At 53.6% G+C, this 17,523-nt stretch overlaps 1 protein-coding gene across 1 annotated transcript in view; it reads left to right on the top strand.

Annotated features, from left to right (window-relative positions):
* Window positions 1-9,956, top strand: part of ARX (aristaless related homeobox) — a 12,687-nt gene extending 2,731 nt beyond the window's left edge. Inside the window, exons 3-6 of the mRNA XM_032389595.1 lie at window positions 4-573; window positions 3,238-3,283; window positions 6,128-6,456; window positions 8,760-9,956. Coding sequence (XP_032245486.1) covers window positions 4-573; window positions 3,238-3,283; window positions 6,128-6,456; window positions 8,760-9,000 — 1,186 coding nt within the window. The 3' untranslated portion in view covers window positions 9,001-9,956. The remainder of the gene's footprint in view (window positions 1-3; window positions 574-3,237; window positions 3,284-6,127; window positions 6,457-8,759) is intronic.
* The last annotated feature ends 7,567 nt before the right edge of the window (window positions 9,957-17,523 follow it).

Genomic DNA, 17,523 nt, shown 5'->3' with positions numbered 1-17,523 from the left:
CAGCAAGTCGTACCGCGAGAACGGGGCGCCCTTCGTGCCGCCACCGCCCGCGCTGGACGAGTTGGGTGGCCCGGGGGGCGCCGCGCACCCGGACGAGCGCCTCGGCGCGGCCAGCGGCCCCGGTGGCGCCCCGGCGGCGGGTGGCGGTACGGGCGCCGAGGACGACGAGGAGGAGCTGCTGGAGGATGAAGAGGACGAAGACGAGGAAGAGGAGCTGTTGGAGGACGACGAGGAGGAGCTGCTGGAGGACGACGCCCGCGCGCTGCTCAAGGAGCCCCGGCGCTGCGCCGTGGCCGCCACTGGTGCGGTGGCCGCTGCCGCCGCCGCCGCCGCCGCCGCGGCTGCGGCCACCGAGGGCGGGGAGCTATCGCCTAAGGAGGAGCTCCTGCTGCACCCTGAGGACGCTGAGGGCAAGGACGGCGAGGACAGCGTGTGTCTGTCTGCGGGCAGCGATTCGGAGGAGGGGCTGCTGAAGCGCAAACAGCGGCGCTACCGCACCACGTTCACCAGCTACCAGCTGGAGGAACTGGAGCGGGCCTTCCAGAAGACGCACTACCCAGACGTCTTCACTAGGTAGGCGAGAGGGGCGGGCGCGGCGGTAGCTGGCGGAGAGCGCGAGCGGGCCCCGGCGAGGGAAGGCGGGCGGGCAGGGGCCCCGCGTTCGGGGCAGGGACTTGGCTCCTGGACTCGGCCCAGGTGTGCCCTCCCAACGCATCCACCCCTGCTCACGAAAAACTACCCACACCCAACCCCACCCCTACTCCGGCCTTTAAGTTTGGACTGGGATGATACCTTTCCTTCCCAAAGTCTCTCCAGTGTAATTTTTTTTTCAAATTACAAGTTTTAGTTAGAGAAAAACGGCCTCTCCAAAGAGTGCCCGAAAGCGCCACCTCGGAGGCACGCGCACCCCAGAGCACAGACGCCGGAGCCCAGGCGCTGCGGGCCGGGCCTTGTCCCAGGCGAGGCTTAGGAAGCGCCGCGGGCCCTCGCGGTCAAAGCAAAAACAGGGGCTATTTTTGGCCGCTGTGTGGTGCGCGCTCCCCCCCCCCCCCGCCCCCATGCCCCAGGAGCCTGGTGCGTATCAGTTACGCTGTTCGCTGTTCACAGTGAAGCTGGAGCCCCTGCCTGCGGAGAAGGCCTTTAAAAAGATTCAAGTTCTGTGGTTTGAGGACTTCTGAAAGAACGGAAGCAAGTCAGAGCTGGGCAGGGTTTGGTATCTGTACATCTGCGGGGCACCAGCCAGAATCTTCCCTCTCTTCCCTGTCCTCTCTTGCCACACCCACGTTAAGCCCAGCACTCGTTTATTGTACGCGGGTTTACAGGGGTGCGCAGGACTGCTGGCTGCCTGGCAGACAGTAGACAAAACGGCTGGGGGGGGCGACTTTTCCTCTTTGGACGGCTGTCCAGCCAGGGTGTTCCGCCTGGTCACGCTCCACTTCCCTCTTACCTGAGGGTTTCAGGGAAAGAGGTGAGATGACTGGACCCCAAGGGCCCCAGCTGGTTCGTCCAGCCTGGGGCGCTGGCCGGCCTGGGGGCCTTCCTCTCCCACCCTAAGGCCAAGGTCTGGGCTCAGGCGAGGAGCCAGCGTCGAGGCAAACCTCCCTCGGTGGGTAGCAAGTAACGGGTGGGTGTCTGCCGGACGCAGAGCTTGTCAAGCTCCGGCAGCTCCTTCGCTCAAGACGTGGGCAGCTTTTCAATATGCGTTTTAGAAGCCGAAGGCTGCCCGCCCCTTTGAACCCGAGGAAGAACCGCTGCTCGCTGCTCGGAGCTCAGGAGGCCCGAGCCAACTCTCAAGTGTTGATCTGGCAAGTGATTGCCAGACTCTCCTGAGCAGTCATGGAAAAGAGTGGATCTGATGCTGGCCGGCACTACACTTGGTCATCCCTGGAGCTAAAGTTGGTCCTCCCCTATATCATCCAGTCCCTTCACCATCTTTTAAAAAAGAACATAAATTTTAAAATCGGTGTGTGCTATGAACTAGCTACCTAGCTGACCTGCTTTTTGCATTTCTGACACATGTGTATTTCAAAGGAAGAAAACGATGAGGTGTCATTTGGCATCCAGGTCTGCCCTTTTTTAGCTTCTCCAGGGGGAACCGTAGTATGTGAAGGGGGGAGCTCATCTTCGCCTGCCGGTGCCCACCTCTTTCCCACTGGGGGTTATTTAGAGCCTGGGCTCAGGCGGGGAGCTGGCCAAAAGTGCGGTTTTACATTTGCTGGTGCTCACTGCAGCAGGGGGCAACGGAAAGCGCTTGGTGAACCGGTTTTCTCTCCTGGTCCTGAAGTTTCAGGTGTGGACCGGCGGGGGGGGGGGGGGGGGGGGCCTGCCAGCAGTGCAGACCCGGGTCCCAGGCTGGGGCAGCCCCGGATCTTTCATATTAGCGGGGGTAGAGCCACTTATTCTCTCGAGCTCATATTTTCGGTAAACAGGTCGTAAGCCATTTTACAGCATCTTAATGGTTTCCTATTTGCCTTAATTGTCGCAGTAATAACTGCAATGACGGGGTAGGGTTTCAGTTAAATTGACTTCCCCTGAGATGGGCAGGGTTTGTAGTGGGCACTGGAGTCAGGAGGTGCGCAGAATTTTGTTTAATCAAAAAATTACCCCACTGAACTCTTAACAAGCTTAACATATCTCCAGAGGGTAATGGGGAGTATGACCTAAGGGGAGAGGGAGGGAGAAAGGCGGGGGGGGGGGGGGAAAGGAGGGGGGGGGGGGAGGGGAAAGGGGGGGGGGGGGGGGGGGAGGGAGGGGGGGGGGGGGGGAGAGTAGGGTGGGGAGGGAGGCAGAAGAAAAATTTTCAAGGCAGAGAGACACCAAGGGCAGGAAGAACATTTTTGGTTGAATACCGAGTTCTCCCATGTAATGTTAGGACAGAAGAGGCCATAAGCATTGTGTGCCTCTGTGTTTCTTGTCCAACTCTGGCTAAAGGGAGAGTGGGGGCAAATCCGAAGACCCAGTTAGGCTTACGGACTCAAGAAGCCCCCCTTGTCCCTCGTGAATATAGTCTGATACGATATAATACCCTATATCCAGCGATGCGCTGTGTGTTTTTATGTTTTCAATCAAATAGCAGGCACTTGGGTGGTGAAGGAATCACGATGCCCATCTGTTTGGGGGTAAGGGCGGGCAGCCAGGGGAGACCCTAATGGAGGAGGCCTGCCAGCAAGGGGAAGGTGGCTGGAGGGCTTGCCAGGGCCCGCTGTGACCTCCCGTCTGTGTGGTGCTTTCTTACAGGGAGGAATTGGCCATGAGGCTGGACTTGACGGAGGCCCGAGTCCAGGTGAGCTGCACCACAGGGACAGAGAGGAAGGAGGGGGAGGAGTGGGGAGAGGAGTGGGAGAGAGAGGGGGTGGATGGGTTTGGGGGGGTGAGACCCCCTTCATAAAATGAAGAGAAGCAGAATCAGAAAAAAATAGACCCAAACACTCATGCACAGAAAGATTAAAATGTGAAGAGCTGGGAGGTTGGAGGGGAAGGTTTCTGGGTTTGGGAGCCTTGAGGAAGGAGTGAGTCCGGGATCAGAAGAGGGGTTTCAGGGTCCCTGCACGGCAGTCAGGAGCCCCCCGGTTCCACCGCCCCTATAGGAAACAATCAGAGGACTGACTTCTCCTGATTGAAATAATGGGATGGAGCATGGATTTGGTTGTTAGACAAATCCGCTCAGCTCCAAGCAGGTATTTGGCTGCGATTAAGTCTCCAATCGGGCTTCATAAAAGCCCACTTAGTGCTAGAACAAACAGGGCCATTTGAAGGCAAAATGCTGTTTGATTTTCCCTCCGCCCTCACAAGGAGCTGGCTAATGCTATTTGATTTCCCATTTTTTATAGCAATGAGCCCACATTGATCTAATAGGGAGTGAGTGCAATGCTATTAAAGGTGTTTGCAGCCCCATACCAGAGTGCATTTCCGAACCCAGGCCTCATAACCAAAGAGACGATCAACACTGGGCAGCCCCGATGGCCAACAGAAAACAGATGTCCCTGGGTTAGGAGCTGAGTGAATCACTTTACAGTCAAAATCAAGCGCTGATAAAGCACAATAAATTCCATATGGCTCATTTAATACACAACAGCTTCTTGCATTAGAGGGCTAATGATGAGGCCTGTCCCCTCCTTTCTGTTGACACATTTCTCCATTGTCAAACAGAGATGTGACAGCAACTCCGTATTTTCAGCTCAGGGGAACGAGTCGTGGGAAAGTTAAATAACTTTTAAAAAGAAAGAGAGCGCCCCCTCCCCTTCTCCTCTCTCCCTATTCACTGGAGAAGATGTAATTAAGTGAATATGAATTATTAGAGTCCTTTCGTTTACCTTTGGGGGGCCTCAGAGGTATTAATTCAATAATGAGGAATTGCAGGGGGACATCTTGATGATTGCAGTTGAGCCGGGAGAGACGATCTGTCTGCAAAAGGTTTCCACGTTCTTTGAGGGCATTCTGCCTCCGCTGCCCCCCTCCCTTCCTTTACTCCTTTCACTGCCATCGAAGAGTGGTGGATATTCTCGTCTAGACAGATTTGGATACACAAAAGCTGCCCACCCAGCCTGGTCCCATCTAGTCTTACTTTTTCAAGCCTCTGAATTTCCACACTACAGTGTTTCTCCAATTCACAAATAGATTGTTTGAGGGCTGTAGAATCTTATGGATGGGCCCCCTTTCAGCAGAATTTGAAATAATCAACCGATGTGGATTCTCGATTTCTCTTGCCAAAAGTGGCTGTCTAGAAGTGAAGCCCAGCTTAGATACCAGGGCTAGTACGACAAGCTCCAAGTGTGTATATATGAAAGGCACGGATATCTTCACATTAAAAAAAAGACACACAAAGTCCTCTGGGATCATTTACATTATATTTTCCTATAACTCTGTATAGCCCTGGAGTTCATTCTTAATTTTTAGACTTGTGTGCAGGCATCAACCCAAGCCTAAAAATATTAATGCCTTCAGGGGAGAAGGAGCATATCTTATTAGCTGTGGGTGTGATGAGCAGGTCACATAAAAATAATTTCATGCTCCTGGGAGTTATTTTTAGACCATGGTAGCTGCCACATTTCAGGTAAAGGTCTCTACTAAAACTGCTTTCTATTAACAATTAGGAAGATACCTTGTGCTGGAAACCTCCCCCAAGCCTAGAACTGTCTTATTTAAATAACCTATTTAAACCACATCCCGCAAAGAAATCAAGGGCCTGTTAGCTCTGAAGATGTGTAAAGTCTACAGGTAGCCCGCACTCTGATTTCTGTTTGTCCAGGGATCGCTGCGTACCTGGGCCTGGCAGGCAGCACCTTCCTGGCTAGAACCAAGCCCTGCCTAGAGCCCCCGCCGAGAGCAGGCCCCAGGCCCCAGATTCCCTTTCCTGGAGAACTGCCCCCCCCAATGTATGCTTGTTTGCTGGGGTAAACCCAGCTTTTCCCTCCTGCCCAGCTTTCCCCAAACCCCAGAATCCAGCTTAGTGCTCTTAGGTGTTCAATAAATATTTCTGGAAAGAATAAATGAACCGCCTCCCCGAGATCCCCTTTTCCACACAGCAGGGATTTTGCCAGCTCTTGGGTAAACCTGAAATAGGCGGAACCCGCTGGTATGCAGCAGAGAGCCGATATGTGTTCATCTCTGGGTGGCTGCCCACTGCCAAGAGTCACTGTCCAAGGCGAGCTTTCACATGCTTTAGGTTATTCATTCCACATAACAGCCTTATGAGTGAAGTTTTATTATCACCATTTTACAGATTAGAAAACTGAGGTTGAGAGGTTTTTAAGCGACGTGTCTAGAGATGCGCTGCAAGCAGATGGCAGCGGAGACGTTTAAACCTCGGTTTCCCCATCTCTAAACACTCGGGACTACTTTCTTCCAACTTGGAAAGGAACTAGGCTGTTTGAAATACGCGCTGGAAAGGCTTTGCTTGCCCTGTGTTTCCTGCTGGCTTTAAGTTTGGGCTCCTTTTCGCCACCAGTTTGTTTGGCCCCCAGAGGTGTCTTCGGATAACCTGAGGCCAGAGAGGGGCGAGTGGGCGCCGGCCTCGGTGGAAAGGAGGAGGGGCCCCCGCAGCACTAAGGGGGGTGGGGAGGAGGCCGGGGCGCGCTCCCCCCCCCCCTCCAGCGGCCCGCCGACCCCGGCTCTCTCCGCCTTGCAGGTCTGGTTCCAGAACCGTCGGGCGAAGTGGCGCAAGCGGGAGAAGGCGGGCGCGCAGACCCATCCTCCCGGGCTGCCCTTCCCCGGGCCGCTCTCGGCCACCCACCCGCTGAGCCCCTACCTGGACGCCAGCCCCTTCCCTCCGCACCACCCAGCGCTCGACTCGGCCTGGACGGCCGCCGCCGCCGCCGCCGCCGCCGCCTTCCCGAGCCTACCTCCGCCTCCTGGCTCGGCCAGCCTGCCGCCCAGCGGGGCGCCGCTGGGCCTGAGCACTTTCCTCGGAGCCGCTGTGTTCCGACACCCGGCCTTCATCAGCCCTGCGTTCGGCAGGTAACGCGCGGCCTCGGGGAGTCTGTCTGTCTGTCTGTCTCATACACACACAGAGGCTGGGGTCAGGGAGGAGGCCGGAGACAGGAGACAGGCAGCGGCTCCACATCTTCGCTCTTTGGCCAACTCCCAGAGATTTAGCCAAAGAAAATACTCTCTAATTTTGCCTCAAACAGTGTGGCTCTCGAAGGGAATGACTTGGGACCGAGCAGCAAAGGGGAGGGCGGTGGCAGTAACAACAGCCGCGACAACTGGGAGTGTTCAGTGAAAGCTGTAAAAGTACCAGTTGAAGGCAGCAACCGCTCAGACCATAGGTGGTTATGTGTGTAACCGTGTACACGTGTAGCCTACAGAGCTGGGACGACTCTTCAAATTTTGCAAAAATCCTTCCCCATGCTCCAAAGCCTGGCAGAGGAACACAGCTCTGGTTTCCACAGGAGCCCTGGAGCCACCGGCCCTCTGGGTGCAAAGAATTCTTTCTTCTTCCCCAGACTCTAACTTCCCTGTCACTCAAGTGACCCGCTGCCAACCATACCCCATATGTGCAACCCCGACCCGAACGGCGGCACAAGACAACGAAATAAAAGAAACAGTTCATCGTATATTATAATTCCCTTTCTTTAAATGAACATCGAATGATGAAATAAAAAGTCTGTATAATCACCCAGACAAAGAAACAAAGGAGGGATGTATTAAGTTGGAAAGTGCAGTGAAAATAAAACTGAATGCAGCTTCAATGATCTCTCTTTGGGAGAACAAAGAAATAATAGATTCATCCAACTGCGCAGCCACTTAACAAAAATCATCTCAGAGAAAAGTTTCAAAAAAAAGACACTAAGTAAAAGTAGTTTCATGTAACAAACTGATAAAATAAACAGTGAGTGCACTGAAGTGTAGTTAGTGACTCAGTTTACCTATGGAAACAGGGCATCGTACACCCCCTCCAGGCCACACTTTATTAGTTTTTCTGGGAAAACAACTTTAAGTCCTGTGTCCCTCCGAACCACCCCCCCCCCCGCCCCCTTTTCCTTTCGACAAGTGACTTGTAGAAGCTGGCAAAGCACGGCTGGAGTACCAGACTTCGAGATTTGGAGAGGCTGCAAGAGGAGTGCGGTGGGGGTGGCATGAGGGGTGGAGGGGGGCTTGGGAGAAGCGGGAGGCTCTCCTCGAACCCTAGTGGGCGCATTTCTAATCGTGGAAACTCCGAGTCGGCCCTGCAGGAGTTCGGAGCCGGAACCCTGCGGGCGGGGGAGGGGGGGAAGGGACATGAGGGGGGCTTGGAGGTGGTAGTGTCGGGTGGCCAGGGGTGGCTCTGGCCTCAGCTTCAGGTCCGCTGTGCTATGCGAAGGGGGTGGAGGCGCGGCGAGAAGCAATCCCGGCGCCGCCTGGAGTTGGTGGCACGGACTGGGATCCCAGGCTTGGGGGCCCAGGCTTGCGCGTCGCCGTGCACCGCGCGCGGGAGTCGCGGGTTCGGGGGCTCTCTGGGGCACGAGGCTGCAGGAAGCAGGGAAGGCGACGGGGCAAGAGTGTCGCCGCGCCGGGACGCGGGGCGTCTGGCGGGTCAGAGCGGCCTGTCGAGCGGAAATCAACAGGCGGGCGCCCCCCACCCCCACCTCGCGGTCGTTGGCTGGGCACCGGCGGCTCAGTCTGGCGCGGGAGGGTGGCCGGGTCGGCGGCAAGGCCAGCAAACCAGGCCAGCTTTTCCAGGGCAAAAGGAGCCCCCGGCCGAGAAGGCGCCCTAGGGAGAGTACAAAGTCTGCAGCGTAGGTCTTGATCAGTTTTGACTCCACCTTCTCCCTTCTTTCTCTTTTTTTTATTCCTCCCTCTACCTCTCTTCTCCTTTTTCTCTTTGTCTTTCTTCTCTCCCCTGGCAATGGGAGCTCCCCGTCTGAGAATACAGCCCCTTCTTATGCGAAAGCACAGAATCCAGGCAATTGGACCGTTGGCTTTTGGGCCACAGGACCTGCCTCCGCCCTGGCCCTGATCCCTTCAGAATACCAGGCCCCTTGGCCTTTCCACCCCACCCCCCGCCCCCTCCGTCGGTTCCCTCCTCTAGTAAAGTCCTCTCGGAGCACCTTAGCCTCCCACCCATGCTCCCACCTGCTCCGCAGCCCGTGGCCCACCCTAGCCCTGCGACTCTGGGCTTCTTGCGGCGGCGCCCGTCTGCACCCCTGTGTGGCCCTCTGCTCCCCCGGTGAGAGGCGGCGGGAAACGCTGCCTACCCCCGCCTCCCCTGCCCCCCGCCCCCCGCCCGGCGCTGCGCTCAGCTCCCGAGGCCGTGACCGCGCTGTTTGCTCTCCCTGCAGGCTCTTTTCCACCATGGCCCCCCTGACCAGCGCGTCGACCGCGGCCGCGCTCCTGAGACAGCCCACGCCGGCCGTGGAGGGCGCGGTGGCGTCGGGCGCGCTGGCCGACCCGGCCACCGCGGCCGCAGACAGACGCGCCTCTAGCATAGCGGCGCTGAGGCTCAAGGCCAAGGAGCACGCCGCGCAGCTCACGCAGCTCAACATCCTGCCGGGCACCAGCACGGGCAAGGAGGTGTGCTAAAGGCTGCCCTCCACCCTCGCGCCCCGGGCGCACCCCGAAAGGTCACCTCACTCAGCACCACTCAAGACCAAATGGAAACAGAGGACCAGCACACTCCCGAGACGGCACTGAGAGAGCGCAGCCGCCTTCGCAGCAGCCTGGATGCGGGCAAGGCAGCCCCTGGCGCTCCCGGACGTGGCACCTCCTCGGCTGGCTGTCCACCCGCCCCTGCCCCTGCCCCCTGTCCCCGCCACTGCCAACCTCGCTCCCCCTCGAACGTCCACTCTCTCCCGTTCTTACTTTGCTGAAAATATCGGGGAGGTTTTCTCTCCAAGACACCTGGTACTGAAGTTAAAAAATTAGAAAACCCAACCCCCCCTTCCTCCTGGCACCCCACTTAGCTTTTTTTTTTTTTTAAACAGCATTTTGGCGCTCTAAGTTGATCTCCCCAGCGTGGGCCCCGGTGTGAAGCCAGGGCCAGGGAAGCGAATGCGAATCTGTAAGATAGCTAACAGTGCACTTAACAGAAAGGGGCGTCTTGTTCTTGTTCTCTTCTTTATCATACACCAACCAAGGTTTTTATATCAAACCAAAGGGAAATACTCTGCTAGAATATGGACTGTTGAAGTCACCAAACTGTGATTATTGATTCTGTACATACCATTGTTATTAAAAAAAAAAAAAGAACAGAGCTTTGTATATTTGAAATGTTATAACGCAATTGCACTCAGCGTGGTATGGTAAAAGTTTGTCCTCCTGTAGATTCTTACTGTGTTGTAGATACGGTAGGGTTCCTAGACAAATATTTATGTACTCAAGCCCTTTATTTAACTTATTAACTGTAGAGGCTTCCGAAACCTTCAAGATAAAGGCAATGGTACAGTACTTTTGTGTAATGTGTAATTGTTATCACTTTTCCTTGCTATCTAGTGGAGAAGTGTCACGCTCAAAATAAAAAAAAAAAATTATATGTTTAACAAAAGGAAGTGTGAATGCTCTATGCAGGCGCTGTGGGGTCAGCAGACCCGGGGGCCCCCCAGAGGCCAGGGGTGGGCTCTGGCTCCCCGGCACCTCCTCGGTTCATCTGCAAGCGCGTTTTCCTGGCAGAGGCCCCAGGTTTGAATGTGATCCTCAAACGGATTCGGGTTTCCTTCCATAAGTTAAGAACGCCGCCGCAGCGCTTTCCGCCGCATCTCGGCTCGCCCGGGTCGTGCCGCAGCGGGCGCTGAGGGTCCGGGGCTACGGACGTGGGGTGGGCCCGAGGGGGGTCGGTGGGTGGACGGTAGGCGTTGTTGACGGTGGAGATAGAAATTTGAAGCGAGCGAGAGTCTTGGCTCGGAAGGTGAAGGAAACTGTTCGTGGAAAGTGCCACGTAGCAAGGAAGTGCGCAGTCCGAGATGACAGGTAATGGCGAGAGCAAGAAGCCCAGGCGCTGGCTTCCGAGGGGGCGGGCTCCACAGTATACCCGCGGGGAGGAGGGTGCGTGTGTGTGGGTGTGTGTGTGTGTGTGTGTGTGAGAGAGAGAGAGAGAGAGAGAGAGAGAGAAGAGACCGAGAGGGGGAGAGGGAGAGGGAGAGAGAGAACGCAGAAACAGTGATGGAAAGGCAGCGAGGGGTATCCAAGTGGCAGATCTTAACTCGACAAATGTCATTACATCACTTATCCAGGCATTGGGAAATGTATACATTTTTAAAAATCTAAACAACTCAGGTTTCTTGAGAGGAGACCCGCACAGATTTGCCATCTGTAACCCCCTCGGCGCACTCCTCCCCGCGCCGGGAACCGTGGCTTCTCCCCTCCCCTTCCCCCCCCCCCCCGGCCCTTCCTGCGCCCCTCCCGGTGACCGCGGAGTAAGCCCGCCCGCGGGGGCTGGGTCTCGCCGACGCTCCCAGGGTGATGGGAAAGGGAAGAGAAGCTTAATTAGTTTCAATTTGTAGTAATTAGCGCGCCGGACCTTTGGGGAGAGGGGCAGGCGGGGGGTGGGGTGCCGCCGCGGCGTGACTACCGGGCTCGCGGAGCGGGTGCCAGCCGCCCCGCCAGGCCGTGGGCCAGTCGGGCGCCGTGGGGGGCGGGGGCGAGTCTCTGGGCCGGCCGTCGGCCTCCGCGCGCGCTCCCGGGCCGCGCCCTGCTGAAGCGGGGGGCGGGTCCCCTTGCGGCTGGGGAGCGCAAGTGTGCGCGACCGAGGGGCAGGTGCGCGGTCGGGCAGAGGTCGGCTGCAACTCGGGGGGGGCGGGGTAACCCGCTCGGCAGCTGCCGCGCTCAGGCCCGGGTGTCCTCGGCTCGCCCACCCTGCCCTGAAATCCGGAGACCCCGCCTGCTGGGAAATTTGGGGAGCGCGCCCACGGGCTTCGCGGGCCCTGGGCCGTCGGGTGGGCCACCGCCGCCGAGCCCCGGCTCCGGACTCGCAAAGGGCGGAGCTCGAAAGCAGAAGCCCGGCCTGGGGCATGGGGTGGAGGGGGGTGGAGCAGGCCGCCCACCACCTCTCCTCGGCCACTGCGGCCACACACTCCTTTCTCGACTTTAGCAGGCCCGGCGGGAACTTTCTAGGGCATCCCCTGGAGATCTGAGTGCCTCAAACCCCCAGGCTCCACTGGCTGTCCGGGTGTGAAGGCCCCTTCCTGGCGTGGGCAGGGTTACTCTGGAGTTTGGAGGTGGGGATGGGGGAGTGCAGGAGAAGAGGGAGTGAGGGAAAGGTTTTTTTTTTGGTTTTTTTTTTTTGTTTTTTTTTTGGTGGTCAATATCAATTTTCCGTCGATTTTGGCTTTTTGTTTAGGTACGGCTTTTTTTTCCTCTCCAGGCTGCCAGTTGGATGGTATACGAGAAACAGTACCATTCTTCCTGTTAATGAACTCTTTTTTAAGTCATTTTTTCTCATTTGACCCTTCCATGGAGCAGAAGCAAATTGCGTGAAATTACCTCCAAGGATTACATTTATTACTGGCCAATGAGAACCCCTCGCCTTGTTTTACAAACTCTTAATCCTATGTCATTCTGATGCCGCAAACAAGCCCGGTCCTGGGCCTCCTATTCTTTCAACTTTCCCCAGCTGGAGGGACCTCATTCTGCACTTAATATTCCCCATAAATATCACACGCTAAAGACCCCCTGACTTCCAGCAAGTCCACATTAAACATGTGACATGTCACGCATGACAAACTCTGAGTATCTTTTCAAAGAAGCATTAAAAGCAAAGAAACCAATTTTCTTCTCCTTCCAAACCTCCCCAAGTGCTGAATGATGGGGATTGGAAAGAGCCACTGGAGCGTACTTAGGGGGATTTTATGAGATTTTCCAGAATGATTTAATCTTATTGTGAGCATTATTAATGAATGGCAACCCAATTTGGCCCCAATATCTGGGAACGCGGTCACAATGCTGGGAGCGGCTGACCGCCCCCCCCCAACCTTAAGCAAACCTCTTCCACCAAGGAGGACATGCCGAGCCCAGGGGAGTTCAGGAGAGCCCCTGCGATGGGGGCATAGCTGTCCCCCGTCACACCCAGGGCAGAATGCCCCACCACCTGCTTTCCCAGGGCCACCCCTACAGAGTCCTGGGGTGAGGGGTGATTGGGAGCCTCTGGGGGAAGGATGAGGGGAAGGGGAAAGTTAACTTGCTACATTTTCAGACAGGCTAGCCGGGTCTGGATGAGGCCCTGGAAGGAAAGGCAAGAAGGGCATAATATGCGCCATAATATTATCAGAAGGTGCCCCTGTGTTCTTCTGTCACCAACCACCCATGGCCTGGAGCGTGGACGGTTGGGGCGGGCATCGTAGGCTTGTGCTGGGGAAAACGGAAGGAACGTGAATTAGAGAGAGGGACTATTGGAGAAGGTTTGGCACGACTCGGGACTTGAAACTCAGACTTCAGCTAAAGTCACCGGTTATTGGCCCCTGTTTCCCATTTTTTTTCCTCCTATTAGCCCACTCCTCCTCCCTAATTGGGGCAAACATTTATTACTGTTGTTTTGCATTTGTAGAACCCAGAGACGAAGCACCCGTGGTTCTCCTTTTCGTATCATTTTGAGTGCGGAGATCTTACCGGATTGGAAGAGGGGGGCTGATGTTAGAGGGAAGGAAATTGTACATGGGCTCGTGGAGCTTGCGTTTAGAGGGAAAAAAAATGTGTACGTGAGCATGTGTGCATGTGTATACACAGCAGTGTGTGTGGATGAAGGGGGGGCCTTAAATGGGGCCTAAAAGGGTATTTTGGAACCCTGAGTCCCAGGGAGCAACTGTGTATTTCACCGCCAGCGGTAGGCTGGCTGGGGGGCGGGGAGGAGGAAACCCGCTACCTGACCGGGTGGGGGGGAAAAAGCCTTTTACAAAGGAAAAAGTTGTGTTGTCTCTGGACGTTATTAACGGTCCACTTTGAAGTATACATTTTTTCCTTTAAAGAAAAGGGAGCGATTACCAGTTATACATTAAGAAATGTCATTCAGTCATTTTTATTCATGCTCCGGAAATCTTCGTAAAAGCCTGAATCATACTTCTACAAGCAGCAATTTTGTTAATCCAGGGGGTTATTACTCTGGGCCCTTATTAGGTTCTACACCACTGCCAAGCAATCCTATAACCCTCTCAAAAGAAGTTTACCTCCCTGTTATAAAACCAGTAGTGGTATTTATACTGTGCAATAATTAGTGTATTACTTGAATCCACTAACACGTTCATTTCATCTCCGCACAAAACCTCTAGTCTGCTTATCGAAAGCTTGTGCCTCCTTTGGGGCTGGTAAAGCGGTGAAAGAGTGAATTGAAGGCTCGCTGCACTTTCTCCTTTTGCCTCGCCTTAATTCCCATCTCTTTTTGCTCTCATCCAATTAGCACAGTGTATTAAGCGGTTTATCATCTCATAGTCAGCTATTGAGAGAAACAAGGCGAGCACTTTGCAATAGAACCTGCGCTCCTTTGACACCCTCAGGTACTTACATATTCCACTGTGCTATGAATAATAGAGGAAGAATGGAGCGCTAATTCCCTCATCAAAGAATGCCTTGTCTGCTGCTTTGCTCAACAACACCATTCTGATCAAAAGAAAAGCAATAAAGCTTAGCATAACAAAACGAAACCTACTTATTAGCTTAGTGGTTAAATTAATGCAGAGCCGCTGCTATTCAAAACCAAGGTTTGAAAACAGCCTCCAACAACCTGATAATGCTGCCTTCGGGATGAAGGAATTTTAATCTGAAATTTGAGGCTGGCTCAGATGAGTTAATCTATTAAACTGCTATAAGGAAGCTCCACAGCAAACCGTTCAATTAAGAAATATTTAGGTGAGGGGAGAGAGAGAATGAGAGAGAGAGAGAGAGGGAGAGAGAGGAGGGAGGGAGGGAAAGCAAGGTGGCTTTAAGTTTGGGATGGGAGCACTGAATGGAGGGTCTGGGGCTTGGTGTGTTTTCCTTAAAACCCTGACACAAGATAGGGAAATGTGTTTCTGGAGTTTCCTTATCTTTGCATCTCCCACCAAACGAATTTAAATGCTACATTTGGAAAAGCATGTTGATGTGCACGTGTGTTCGAGGTTAAGAGGTGGGGATGGGCAAGAGAAGGGGCTGGTGGTCAAGGGAAGTGGATTCATCCCCTTTCCACATCCCCTCCCGAACCCCCATCTGTGAACTTTGATTAGCCTCCAAGAGTCACAAGATTAACTCTGTTTCCTGGACAAATTAAAATCTTGAGCATGATCTGTGTAGGATTTTCAACTTCTGGCCTTCCCTCTGCCCCCTTTAAATGAAGGAGAGTTGAGGGTTAGCCAGCGGTGGGTGTCCAAGATAAATGTGTATGTACCCTGTTGTAGGCAGATCCTACTGCCTACATTCAACAGGAGAGGTGCCCTTTTCAGAGGCATGGGACCGTGAGAGGAGCAGGGTTCTTTTAGGGCACCGTTTCCCAACTGGCCCAGATAAAATTCAGCCCAGAGGTTTAGCCTGGCCCAGTGTTCAAAATTTTATTTAAAAAAAAAATTAGTTGCCAAGGCTTAGAATTTGAGCCACTTTACGGAATATCTGGATTCCTGGCTTCTCTTGAAAACCGGATCATGGAGCCACCCTGGGCTCCAGCCCTTCCAGCATCACTGAGTAACCGCTGCCCTCTTTGGACAGGATGTGCCCCTCTGGTCCACCACAGTCCCTGCCACTCTGTCGTGTGAGCCCGGCTCGTTTCATCCGCTCAGTCTTAGTTAGCACTTGAGCTTAAGATCCTCACCCAGCAGCCTGTGGAGACATGTGGGTAGGCTCCCCCTTGCAAAGTGGGTGGCATTTCTGCACCTGTCCCACCCATTGCCCTATCAACTGACAAAAATCAAGGAGTAGAAACCTTTCTCGGAGAAAAGTGAGTGCTAAGGAAAAGTGAGTGCTTCTCCAGTGTTCTAACAGATCCACTGGAATTCTTAAAGTTGCAGTTGCAATTTTCTGTAAAATTCAGGACTCTATGTGCCTCCCAGAAAAACCCCACAACTGGAGTTCCAGATCTGAACAAGCAAGCATCTATGGCAGGGCGCCTGGGTGGCTCAGTTGGTTAAGCGTCTGCCTTCGGCTCGGGTCATGATCCCCGGGTCCTGGGATCGAGGCCCGCATCGGGCTCCCTGCTCGGCAGGGAGCCTGCTTCTCCCTCTGCCCCTCCACCCACTTGTTCTTTCTCTCTCTCTCAAATGAATGGATAAAATCTTAAAAAAAAAAAAAAAAAAGAGAGAGAGAGAGAGAGAGAAAGCATCTATGGCTCCATTAGCTATTTTTGGGCCTGGGCCATGCTACGTCTAACTTTCTATAGATTTGCTACAGAAACAGGTCCTGCCCTCGCGGTGCTTGCTGGCTAGACGCAGAGACAAACGGAGCAGTAATTAGTTATTTGAGTGTCCTGGAGTTTCTTGATGACCAAGTTCACGATAACTCTCTATTTGTATTTATCATAACCCCAGGTTCCAGAAACCAAGGAAAATACGCCTTCTCTTCAGAAAGCAATGTAGGGGCGTGGGCTCCAGAAGCACACATGGGAGAACCATCTCTAGAACCTTGTATGACAAAAACCATGGAAATCACACTTACGCCCTTCATTCCCCAAAGCAACGTAGCTGCTCCCATTTGTGACAGGTTGAGGAGCCTGAGGTACCAAGGCATTCATTAATTAACCGACAGGGCCGTACACCCAAAGTGTCTCTGCTTAGAACCTCTGTCTCTTATACAGAGGGGAAAGTGAGGGAGAGGAAAGAGAAAGCAAAGCAAGACAGAAGACGGTATCATCCTCACTGCTTTCACAAGGGCATTCACTAGGGTCCATGCTGAGTGACCTTTCTCCTGTGGGGGGCTTTTCTCCCAGGAGCCACTGGTCTTGTTCTCCAAAAGTAGACACCACTGGGCTCTTGGCTTAGCTCTCTGGCTGTCCAAGTCAGCAAAGCACATAGGAAACCTTACTTCGTCTCTTAAAGGACCCAAAGTCCACAGGAAATCCTCCCAAATGCTGCTCAGAACATTCGGACATACATCACTCAGGCATCTCAGAGCTGATTTCTGAGGTTTGGGATGGGGATGGCCTCCAGTCATCCCTTACTCCTGCCTGCCACCTCTAGCCAACATTTTGCACCTGATAAAGATTCACTGCAACTGCTTTCCTTTCAGAAAACTTTATTTAAGCAGGGGGGAAAAAAGCACAACATATTTTTTCTTTTAGAAAAACAGATAGGTGGACCTTTTTAAAAAAATATAGCATAGTGTACAGGGGAAATATATTTTGTTAGTATAATCTTACCAATAATGTAATGGAAAGGCTGCTATATTGAAATACATTTGGCTTCCAGTAAAGAGGCACCACTGTGAAGAAATGAAAAAAAAAAAAAGAAAAGGAAAAACCAAAACAGCACCAGGGCTAATTAACCAAACCTCCTCCCAATTTCTTCTGAATACAACACAAGGATCCTTGCCCCAACCTCTACATATTTTGAAGGAAATGTTATAGGATATCAAATTATTTTAAATGTGTTTTCCTACTCTGTAAACCTTACCTGGACTTTCTACTTAAGGGGAAAAAAAGGAATGTGAGTGTAAAACACCTGCCCAGTATGTGTGTGCACGTGCAACTCTGGAGCGATTCAGTAAACAAGTAAGCTCTGTTTAATCTATTTAGTAAATGCAAGGCGTCTCTATCTCCCCCCTCGGCTACCTATATAAAAGACAAGACTGAAAAGGACAGCCACTCCTGGAGCCAGCGGCTGGGGCAACAGTTGGGTTCAGACTGGGTTTAATTGGCGTGTGAAAAGGCAAAATGTTAGCGCTCCTACCAGGCTTCATAAATCTCTCTCTCTCTGGGGGCATCTCTGCTGAAGGCCCCGGGGCAAAGCCTGGGGTCCCCTGCATTCCAGCCACTCTCAATTAATTTCTCATCCCTCACCGACCCCTCCCCTCAAAATCCAGTCCCAAATACGAAGCAGCCAGCTCTTCAGCCACTTTGCCGAGGGCTCTAGGCCGTGTTTCAATAGTAGGGTCTATACTGTGACAGGAAGGCTCTTCTGAGCTTCTCTGATGATTGGTAGATGAGCGACTGGTGTGGTCCCC

Source organism: Phoca vitulina, unplaced genomic scaffold, assembly GCF_004348235.1.
Source record: "Phoca vitulina isolate PV1807 unplaced genomic scaffold, GSC_HSeal_1.0 scaffold55, whole genome shotgun sequence".
Taxonomy (NCBI): domain Eukaryota; kingdom Metazoa; phylum Chordata; class Mammalia; order Carnivora; family Phocidae; genus Phoca; species Phoca vitulina.
Note: the sequence above shows the minus strand (reverse complement) of the source record. Positions and strands in the feature narration are given on the sequence as shown.